At 41.7% G+C, this 11,099-nt stretch overlaps 1 protein-coding gene across 3 annotated transcripts; it reads left to right on the top strand.

Annotated features, from left to right (window-relative positions):
* The first annotated feature begins 3,706 nt into the window (after window positions 1-3,706).
* Window positions 3,707-9,622, top strand: RNF7 (ring finger protein 7). 3 transcript variants are annotated; one of them, XM_086754414.1, is made up of 3 exons: window positions 3,707-3,900; window positions 6,896-6,943; window positions 8,417-9,622. In XM_086754414.1, exons 1-3 carry the CDS (start codon window positions 3,730-3,732, stop codon window positions 8,471-8,473), a joined length of 276 nt encoding a protein of 91 aa, XP_086610540.1. In that variant the 5' UTR covers window positions 3,707-3,729; the 3' UTR covers window positions 8,474-9,622. The 3 variants fall into 3 exon arrangements, with proteins under 3 accessions (XP_086610540.1, XP_086610538.1, XP_086610539.1); XM_086754412.1 differs by having other exon boundaries at window positions 3,707-3,907; XM_086754413.1 differs by lacking the exon at window positions 8,417-9,622 and adding an exon at window positions 8,025-8,188 and having other exon boundaries at window positions 3,707-3,907.
* The last annotated feature ends 1,477 nt before the right edge of the window (window positions 9,623-11,099 follow it).

Genomic DNA, 11,099 nt, shown 5'->3' with positions numbered 1-11,099 from the left:
CTTCTATCCACAGACATCCAGAGCAGTTCCTGTGTACTTGAGCCACTTGTTTTGCTGCCTCCTTCCCCGTTGTGCAGAAAAAATTGCTTTATAGCATCATGAAGTTAAGTTCAGGGAAAGGTTAAAGTTAGCATTGGCGAATTACTGAAATTGGTATGTTTTATATTTGCATTTGCAAATATGTGACATTTTGACAGCACCCAAAGGTAATTATCTGTGTCATAGTTCATTCTTATGAGCTCTTAGAACTGAAGAAGAGAATTGCACCCCATTTCCATGTAATACCTGGTAAGAAAAATTAGAGATGACAAGGCAAATTGTGTGAATTAAAAAAAAAAAAAAAAAAAGTTAGTGACTGCAACAGGCTTTTTTTTTTTTTTTTTTTTAATCTCCATTTAGAGGCAAAATAAAGATCCTCTGGTTTCTCAACATAAAGAAAATCTGAGCTTGTTTAGGGATCACAGCATTCAAGTTTTCTGAAATTGTTTTTTCTAATGAATATTAAAATTAACATGAATTTTGTACATGTTCTTTTATTGCTCTTACCATCTAAGAGCTGAATTCCATGGCGATAAATGATAGTTATTTCTGTTACAAGGAAAACTACATTTCTGGACTAAATGATATTTTGAATGGTAAAAGGGGATTAAGAAATGCAATTTCTATCTCTGCCATTGCTTTCCTTCAAAATATGTCACTTTTGTCTCTGTGATTCTCTTTATACCTTACACATAATTATTTCTGTACCTTTATAATCATCTGTAACCCAGCTGTGACAATCAGCAGCAATTTTTATTGAAGGAAAGTTGGCAAAACCAAGAAGTATTTTGAAACCTCAACTCGGCATCATTTCTGCTGAGCGCAGATATTATTTTTTTGAAGCGGTACAATTTCTCAAGTTAGTAAGCAGTGATACAGTCTGTTTTTTAAAGCTTAGCACCACAATCTGACATAGATCCAGAGCTGCACTGGTACTAGTACAGAACAGCTAAGACAAGCAGTCTGGTTAGTATGACTTTTCTAACAATGGGTTAACAAATAGAGAATTTTCTACAGTATTTCTGATTTTTCTACAGTACAAGTGGGAACTGACTCACATTTAAGATCTTGCCTCAGCCAGCAATGTAAGTGTGATGGGAGTCATTTGGCTGTGCAAACCAATGCTCAAAGTTCAGCCCAACCACCAAAACCACTGCGCACATACTGAGATTTCTGCATGTGACCAGACTTGATAAATGGAAATGAACTAATCAGAAGTAAAGGGCAGGGGACGTGGTCAGATCCAGGGCTAGAGAAGACTCTTGCCTTTAGCTTTGTGCTTGGTGGATGAGCTAAGGTGATCCAGTGTGGTCCATGCACATCTGGTGTGTCCAGCTGATCCTTCCTGTTCAGTGTCTGTTGATATTTTAGGGTACACCTCCATAGAAATGTCCCAGACTACCTACGAAACCAGTGTGGCGTATGTACCCAAAGTGGCCAAGGAAGTTCTTTGTGGGACACAATCAAGTGCTCTGAATGTAGTTGATTTGTTTGACAGTGTGATAGATCACTTCTGTGCAGGAGAAATCCTGAGAAGTCTCGAGAAAAGGAAAAGAAACTCGGACTGTATCTGACTTTAGCTATTACAAATGCCATTAACTTGTTTGTCCTAACTTTAGAACATTGTGTCTTTCAAGTTTAATTTGTACATGAATATCAGCATTACTTAACAAACTTACCTTAAAGTAGGCTTAAAGAGGCAGGCTGCTAAATTGGGAAAGTCAATTTTGTAATACTTCTATTTGGGTAAAGATTAGAAACGAAATGTGGGTTTCTATTCTAAAATAATGATGTATATTGTTTAGCTTTTTTCTTATCCACGCTTTGAAGCTCCACTTTTTAAGATGTATGTAATTGTGTATGTAAATACTTCATTTTTTAATGTAATCAACCCAGTTGCTAGAGACTGTAGACTTTGAGAACTGGGAACGCAATATAATCATGGCATTTTCACAAGAGGAATTTTCATAGCATGTATAGAATGAAACATACAAGGTTGGGGAACATCTGAGGAACCTGAAGGTGCACAGTCTATGGGACCTGATGAGATCCATTCGTGGGTTCTGAGGGAACTGGCGGATGAAGTTGCCAAGCCCCTGTCCATTGTATTTGATAAGTTGTGGTGGTCTGGTGAGGTCCCCAATGACTGGAAGAGGAGTAACGTAACGCCCATTTTTAAAAAGGGGAACAAAGAAGACCTGGGGAACTCCAGGCCAGTCTGCCTCACCTTTGTGCCTGGCAAGGTCATGGAGCAGATTCTTCTGGAAACCATGCTAAGCCAACATGGCTTCACGAAGCGGGGGTTACAGGATGGGGGATGAGCAATGGACATCATCTACCTGGCCTTATGCAAGGCATTTGACACTGTCCTGCACGACATCCTTCTCTCTAAGCTGCAGAGACATGGTTTTGATGGACGGACCACTCGGTGGATAAGGAGTGGGCTGGATGGCCGCACTCAGAGAGTGGTGGTCAATGGCTCAATGTCCAAGTGGACACCGGTGACCAGTGGCATTCCTCAGGGGTCGATATTGGGCCTGGCCCTGTTTAATGTCTTTGTTGGTGACATGGACGCTAGGACAGAGTGCACCCTCAGCAAGTTTGCTGATGACACCAAGCTGTGTGGTGTGGTTGACACACTGGAAGGGAGGAATGCCATTCAGAGGGACCTGGACAGGCTGGAGAGGTGGGCCCATGCAAACCTAATAGAGTTCAACCAGGCCAAGGGCAAGGTCCTGGACATGGGGCAGGGCAATCCCAGGCACAAATCCAGGCTGGGCAGAGAATGGATGGAGAGCAGCCCTGAGGAGAAGGACTTGGGGGTGCTGGTGGATGAGAAGCTCAACATGAGCCAGCAACGTGCGCCCTTGCAGCCCAGAAGGCCAACGGCATCCTGGGCTGCATCCCCAGCAGCGTGGCCAGCAGGTCGAGGGAGGGGATTCTGCCCCTCTGCTCTGCTCTGGTGAGACCCCACCTGCAGCACTGCATCCAGCTCTGGAGCCCCCAACATCAGAAGGACGTGGAGCTGTTGGAGAGGGTCCAGAGGAGGCCACAGAGATGATCAGAGGCTGGAGCAGCTCTGCTGTGAGGCCAGGCTGAGAGAGCTGGGGCTGTTCAGCCTGGAGAAGAGGAGGCTCCGGGGAGACCTGAGAGCGGCTCCCAGTGCCCAAAGGGGGCTGCAGGAAAGGTGGGGAGAGACTGTTCAGCATGGCCTGGTGTGACAGGACGAGGGGTGATGGTTTTAAACTAGAGGGAGGTAGATTCAGACTGGACATAAGGAAGAAATTTTTTCCACTGAGGCTGGTGGGACACTGTCCCAGGTTGCCCTCAGAGGCGGTGGATGCCCCATCCCTGGAAACATTCCAGGCCAGGTTGGCTGGGGCTCTGAGCAACCTGATCTGGTTGGGGATGTCCCTGCTCCTGGCAGGGGGGTTGGACTGGGTGGGCTTTGAAGGTCCCTTCCCACCCAAGCCCTTCTATAGGAACAGTGAAAACAGAAATAATACGGACGTGGACTTTCGGGGAGTGTCACAGCTGCGGGCTGACGCGGCCGGCGGAGCGTTCGGCGGCTTTGGGAGCGCTGCGGGACGCCGCGCCCGGGGCTGGGCCGCGCCCGCTGCCGCCGCGGGGGGGCGCTGCAGCCCCGCGCCACTGCCCGCCGCGCGCCGCCGCGTCCCCGCCCCCTCCGCCATGGCCGACGTGGAGGACGGGGACGAGCTGGGCGCCCCCCACTCGCACCCGGGCTCGGCGGGTTCCAAGGCGGGCGCCCCCGACAGGATGTTCTCGCTGAAGAAGTGGAACGCGGTGGCCATGTGGAGCTGGGACGTGGAGTGCGACACCTGCGCCATTTGCCGGGTGCAGGTCATGGGTAAGAGCCGGCCGCCACGGCCGCCGGGCCCCAAGGCGGGGCAGGGGCGCTCGAGGGCGCAGGCCCGCGCCTTCCTCTCGGGCCGCGAGCGGCTGCCCCTGCCCCGCCTGGCCGCGCCCCTGGCCGGCCTCCCGCCCCTCTCCCTGCCGCGGCGCGGCCGGAGCGCTGGCGGGGCTGCGGGCCGAGCGTGTGCCGGGGCCGGGCGGGGGGCTGCCGCCCCGCCTTCCCCGTCCTCCGCGAAGGCGCCTCCTCCGTGGGGTCCGAGCCTTGTCTGTGGGCGAGCTCCACGAGTGCCGAGCTACCGCCGAGCTGGCCCAAGTGCTGGATGTGTGGTGGTGCGCTCTGGTTTTGTTTGTTTGGGTTGTTGTTTTTTTTTTGAAGAAGTAGTTGCGGATGTAGATACAAATCCGTTTTCGTATCTGTCAGTCTGCAGTCTCTAACACTTCTACTTAAGCCTTCTCATTACTAGTGCAGTTTAACACACGTGAACATACCGAAAAATCTATTGAAAAGTAAGGGGTTAGTTTACCTGGTTTTGAAATCTGCAGGATCTTTTTGAAAGCAGCCTCATCATTGGCTGGCATTACTGTTTTCCAACATCTTTTACAAATATGGTATTTAGCTAGAATCTCTGAAAATTCTTTAGAATCATCTTCTACTGTATATCTGTATCCAATTTTTACTTTTCTGCTGAGTCATCCTAGGCATAACTGCCCTCTCAGTTGGGCTTGGTACAGTCTGGCGGGACAAATGACCCAGGATTCCTTCCAGAGTGCCTTGGTGTTGTAGGTCCAGGAAGCATGATGCTGCAAATTCAGTCAGGTTTTGGCTTAACAGACAATGCAGCGCTGTCATTTCTCAGACACGTTTTTACCGAGAACGTCCTCTGGAACAGAAAAGGCACGAAAGGTGTTCTAGAGGAAAAAAAGATGCAGCCCAGGCTGAAGCAGTGGGAGATTCACCTCGTGCATAAGCATGTTTTGAAGATGGTCTGCTTTTATATGCTGAGCAGAGACCACCCTGGAAACAGGAAATTGGTTTCATCAGCTGTGTAAGGCATAATTTTAAGACTGTATTTCCCTGTTCTAGCTAGCCTGTTAGCATTATAAAAAAGTCTTAAATGAACAAAATCTTACCCAGAGTTTTTATGAAATTTAAAAAAAAAAGGGAATACTGCTTATCTGAAACCAGCAGAAAAGTCTGGTAACTGTTTTTTTTGAGAAGAAACCGCATTGTTAGAATGTGAAACTTAATCATTACTGGCTTCAGTTTAACAATTTCCCGTTGACCCTGCCAGACCTGGTCTGGCTCCTGTAGAGCCACTGCATCTGCAGTAACCTTAGGTTGGAGGCAGTGCCAGACTTCAGCTGGCACTCGTTGAAAGTTAATTTATTTGATTTTTGCAAGGGAAGGAAGTGTTAGCTGGCTTGATTTTCTGCTGGTTTAACTCCTTGAACCAGCATGGTCTTTAAGGATAACAGAAGCACAAGGGAAAGGAAGCAAAATGCAGGTGATAGCTGGGAAGGGCAGGATTGCAGCAGTACTGACTTAGATTTGCTTAACCTTTCAGACTGACACCCTTAGGGTTATGATGCAAGAGCGGGGACAGCTTACCTTGGTATGGTGGCAGTGATTTCTGTCCTCAGCTCTCTGTGCTGCTTCTCTGTCTTAAACCGCAAATCTAGGGTTAGGACAGGAAAGCTGCTTTTATGGCAACTGCTAGTCTGCCACAGCTTACTGCCCTGCACATTGAGGTGACCCTAGGTCAGTTTGCTTTGATATACAAGTTGAAGAAGTTTGGCTGAATCTTCCCTGCAGCTTGGCTCTTAGTTGCTGTGGAAATATAAATTACAGGAACAGACAACAGGAAACTTTATTTACTGCCTTTCTTTTATCTCACTGAGGAAAGGGCAACTATTTCAGAGTTTCTGTCCTCTTTGTTGGAACATGAGGAAATGAGGAATGTCTGTGCAGGTGGATCTAAAATAGAAGTATCGGTTGTCTCTGTCAGAGAAAGCAAAAATACTCAAATCTAATTTTCTGCAGCACATTATTTTTCTATCTGCTAGGAAAATATAGTCCAACTAATGACATGTAGGCCAAATCCAATCTGCAGGACACTTTTGTTTAAACTATTACGTTTTCTTTGGACGAGATGACGATGCGTTTGCTCCCATAATAGTTGAACGCTTTCTGTTGTGCATGGGATGTGCACATATGTCTACAGCAGCCCAAGCTGGGGCAAAGGAGAAACAAAGGCATTTTTCCACTGTATGTGTGGCGCTGTACTAAGCCTGGAAGTTGTCACTTGTGTATCTTACTGACTCCTGAACCTGCCATCCAGTCCGATAGCCACGGACTGGAGTGCGTGAAGGTGATAAATATTTTTAATCAGATACTGTTCCATGTTTATTCATTTATGTTATCAAATTGACCAATATGTTTGCATGTGTCTGTGACTCTTGTGACAATTACGTGTAGGTAGTTATTAAGGAAAACTACTATATAAAAAGTAGTAGGAGGTGGGCATTGTGGTGAAAGATGTACAGCCTAAGAAAAATGAAAATTGTGAATGATTTCCTTAAAAGGAGACGCTGACATCTGAAAAACAAAGTCCTGCAGTTAGGGTTTGGCTTTATGCTTGCTCTGGTCTTAATATGCCTGAGTACCTTGGCAAAAATTTGCTGGTTGTTACAGCTACAAAATGGAGAAGGCTTTTTTGAGCAGAAGTTATGAAAATACCAAAGCAATAAACAAATACTTGTTGGACAGTTTATAGTCTCCTGATCTCTTTCAAATTTCATTGTCATGTGCACTGTTTTAAAATTTAGAGGGGGTTATTTAACATTAAAGGGCTAAACTAGACAGCAAAACTTGGGATTTTTACCTTTGTAACTTGGTTTTAGAGTTTATATTTTCCTCTGACAAACCTATTCTTAAGATGGAATCCTGAGAATCAAATTGAGTCTTGTTCTTGTTTACTTTCAGATGCCTGTCTTAGATGTCAAGCTGAAAACAAACAAGAAGATTGTGTTGGTATGTAGTGATTTAATTCACTTGTTTTTCAATTGAGGCTTCTCTCAGTAGGGTGCATTTTAAGGTTTGAAGGGAGTACTGATTTTATTAATGCTCAAAAGTAAATTGGTGTTTTGTTCTATGTCGTGTCATCTTTTTACATTAGTAACACTTTATGCCTTATTTTAAGCACTAATAAAATTAGTTTTTACTTCAGGCATGCAGCTTCAAATTTGCAGTAGAACTAAGCAGCTTCAAATTTGCAGTCAACACATATGCAACTGAGAGGTTTAAATTTCTCTCATCCTGAGCATAATTTAGGAGATTATAATGTACACTTTGAAGTGAGTAGGAAAAGGCTACTTTTTTTTTCTTCTGAGATGCCTGCCCGAAGACACCGTGGTAATACCAATAAAAATCCTCTATTCTGAAATAAATGTTTATCTGGATTAGAAAGCAGTATTTTTCCCAGTCTTAATTCAGACATAGTGGAGGTGTTTGCTTGTTTATTCACTTTTTATTTGAAAAAGTTTGCCATAATGCAGTTTAAATATAAACACACTTTCAATTTATACCAATGTATGCAAAAGTAAATCTTAATTTAATTTTGATGTATTTAAATTCGAAGTATTAAAAATTGTCTCAAAAGAGTTTGCTTTAAGCCTTTAAGTCAACTTTTAAACCTTCCCACACCCTTACTCTTTCTGTTTTGAAGTATGTTGTTTCAAACTTAATCCACAGTTGGTTTTGATGAATATTTGAATGAGAACAGGAACTTAATGTTCCAGATATCTTAATTGGCTTTCTAAGTACCCTGTTTAAGATGGTCAGAGGGAAGAAAAAACCCCACGATTTACAGCACTCCTTTGATTGGTACCCTTGTGTTCCAATAAGGAAAATGTGAACTAATAGAGAAAAAAAGCAAAGTAACACTTTATTTAGGAGTAGATGGACAATAGATAACCCTTGTTGTTGTGTTGAAAAAGTTGTAGCCTGTGAATAACTTTTGGCCTAAGGTCCCATTTTGAGGCTAAATACTGTGCTGCTGTGTCACATGTGCCTCCTTGATACCATGCGTTTAAGTTCAAACGCTGCTTTTCAGATGAGAGGTTGTTGATGCGCTCTTGTGTGGTAGTCAGTAGCGCATGGGCTATATTTTCGTACTGGGGAAGTTAAGAGTGAAGAACTTAGGAAGTTGCACCTATTTCCTGGACAGAATTGATAAATGTGTTTATACATTCACAAAACTGTGTCACTTTATACAAGAAGGTGAGAATATATTTCTTTTTTTTTATAATTGGATTGGTAACAGAGAACTGACTGTTACCAGAAGGACCATAATAGTCCAATCTCAGTGAAGAACTGCATGATGACCCGTTTTGTCTCTAAAGCTTGCAGTGGTTAGAAACATCTGAGAATGATAGCTTGGACCTTGCTGTAGGTGTTGATTCACCAGCTGAGTGTGACTGGAATGTGTTCTTTCTTATTTTTCAGTGGTTTGGGGAGAATGCAATCATTCCTTCCACAATTGCTGCATGTCCTTGTGGGTGAAACAGAATAATCGCTGTCCCCTCTGCCAGCAGGACTGGGTAGTCCAGAGAATAGGCAAATAAAACACTGGAAGATTTTTTATTGTTGTTGAACCTGTTGAAGTAGTGTATGTTTTATGCCATATGCTCGCACAAAAGAGTGGAACATGTCAATCATGGCATGATTTATTTAGCTTTGTTACAAGAACAGCGTGTTTTGTTGTATATGCTGTGCTGCACAAGGCAGCAGCGGTCAGAATTTCTGCAGGTATTTCCACAACCGAAAAAAGAGAGACACTACATTAACGGATATATCTGTTATGACTTGAGTGTCACCTGTATCAGAACACAGAAATGTGGTGCAGACTGTACCCTAAATACAGTGTATTTAACGGTTTTGCATAGATAAATTAATTGGTTTGAAAGGGTTACTTTGCCCGTAAGTCTGATGCGCTGTATAGGTTACTGTCAGGATAAATAAACTGTTTTCTAAGTGATATTGTATACAAAAATGCCGTTGGTGAGTTTTTAAAAAAGTATTCTGTTTTTCAATCTAAAATTAATAGTGTGTGAAGCATTTGCTATGTGCTTTTTCCATCACTCTATACTAAATGTTTCTAATTTAGGTTTTCTTTATAACTTTAGAAAATTTTGGGTTTTTGTATCGCTAAGTCTGTTGCTGTATTATATTCTATACATGATTTCTGCAACCAGAGTAATAAAATTTAACCACGTTAATAATTTTTTAATTTATATTTCTGTTAAAGATCATGGAGACATGCATTTTTAATCCAGAGACTTTTGGTACAAGGACACAGATTTGATATCAGTTAACTAGTGGCGTAAACAATCTTTCTGCTTAGCCAACTAATATAGAAAGCAAACAAAACTGATAATTTAACTATCCCAAGGAAAGCAGATGCTAATTAAATCTAAGGAAAAAATGTTACATTGTGGTTTCATGAAAATTCAGTTCACAGAAATTTCTTTGTCATCATTTTATTCGTTACGGTATTTTGGAAGTGAGAGAAAGCATTGTTTCATATTTGTGGAAATCCTTAATATGTAATCTTTTGTATCTGACACTTGTGAATTTTTTCTTACAAATATTTAAGCGCTTACCTCTGACTTTGTCTTTTCTCTAAATATCCAAATAAATTATTAATCTGGATATATGCTGCTGCTGTCGGTTGTTTTTTTTAATACATGTAACAGAGAGGTTGCATCTTTAAGTCTGTAACAAATTCAGATGTAGTAAAATGGTTAATAAACCTGGGCAAAATTGAAGCAATATTTGTGCATATCCTTGTTTACTTCAAAATTATAATCTTAAATGTTTAATATTAATGCATTTCTCAGAAGATGTATTTCTATCTAGTTCTGTTCATTTTAAGTGTATTTAAAGAGGTTTGTCTTCCACTGTCTAAAATAGTTCCAATGGTAATCTTTGTGTCGTCAAGCCTACGTGCAGAGTTTACTGTGTTTTTGTTTAATACTTGTAATCTTGTTTTTAAAATGTTTTGAATGTTTTAAATGTAGCTTTTGTCTTACTACACACTGAGATTAAAAAAAAATCCTCTATGTCACCATTACAGTGTATCACACAGGTTGTTAATATCCCAGATGATACTGAAAGTAAGTATAAAATAAGTTAACAGTAGTAAGGAAGTGCTTACAGCATTTACATTGTTGTGGAGTATTTCTGTTTGTGTAAAAGGATTCTTCCTAAAATGATTGTAAAAGAAAATCTGGTTGAATGTGGAAATAATTTTTAGCTGTCCAAATACCACGTATGTTCTCTGCCAGAATTTGGTCCCAGGCTCCATCCTCTGACCTCTGTTAATTCCATCTAATCCCATCAGAGGATTTCTTCCTTTATTTTACTTTGTTTTATAGGTGAGTATGGAAAGTACCAAAGTAATTTTCACCCTACTTTCCATTCACGTCACATGCGTGACAAGAGTAGCTGAGAATTACAATTGTAGAAAAGTTTTCCAAAGTGTCAAACAGGTGTTTGACGTGAATGAGGTGTTAGGAACGTTGCTGTTGAAATCAAAGCAGCTGATATTTTTTGAAATCTATTAGTGTATTATAAGTATCTTGTTGACCAGTAATTAGAGGTTCATCTAAAGTATAAGGTAATGAATTCTAAGTGCTGCATATTTTCTCTGTGGTTTAGAGAATATTAGCGTAAGTCCCATACTTTATATGAAGTTGCACCAGATAATTTTTTTTTTCTGTTCCAGATCATACCCTGATATTCTATTAGCATAGTTCTTAATAAGCACCCATTTTTATTCCTGAATTTGTTCACCTCTTGTACATGCACAATAAATCAGGTTTGCTTCTCACCCATAGTTCTGTGAGTAGTTAACACTAACTTGACTAATAGATTAATGCTAATTTACTTTTCTCCACTGTTTAATAAATGCTGGGCAAATTTGGATAATTCAGCAAATCTAGCTAGAGTCTTCTCTCAGAAGTGACTGGAGTAATGAATACGTATCCAAAGATCATGTTGTTTTACTTTGCCTTTTATGAAGCTGTGTTCTTTTAGGGAAAGTTTATGTTCCGTAGAAGTCGGGAAAGTTACTAATTAACAGAGCAGAATTCTTTCTGGAGCTGCAAATGTGTCTTTCTTATGCAGA

This window comes from Chlamydotis macqueenii, chromosome 9 (assembly GCF_036417535.1).
Source record: "Chlamydotis macqueenii isolate bChlMac1 chromosome 9, bChlMac1.mat, whole genome shotgun sequence".
Taxonomy (NCBI): Eukaryota; Metazoa; Chordata; class Aves; order Otidiformes; family Otididae; genus Chlamydotis; species Chlamydotis macqueenii.
This window is presented reverse-complemented; position numbering and strand designations above follow the sequence as displayed.

Coding starts and splice junctions, on each gene's coding strand:
- RNF7 (XM_086754412.1), top strand. CDS start 3,730: ATGGCCGACGTGGAGGACGGGGACGAGCTGGGCGCCCCCCACTCGCAC. Junction 3,908..6,895: donor TTGCCGGGTGCAGGTCATGG/GTAAGAGCCGGC, acceptor GTTTACTTTCAG/ATGCCTGTCTTAGATGTCAA. Junction 6,944..8,416: donor CAAACAAGAAGATTGTGTTG/GTATGTAGTGAT, acceptor CTTATTTTTCAG/TGGTTTGGGGAGAATGCAAT.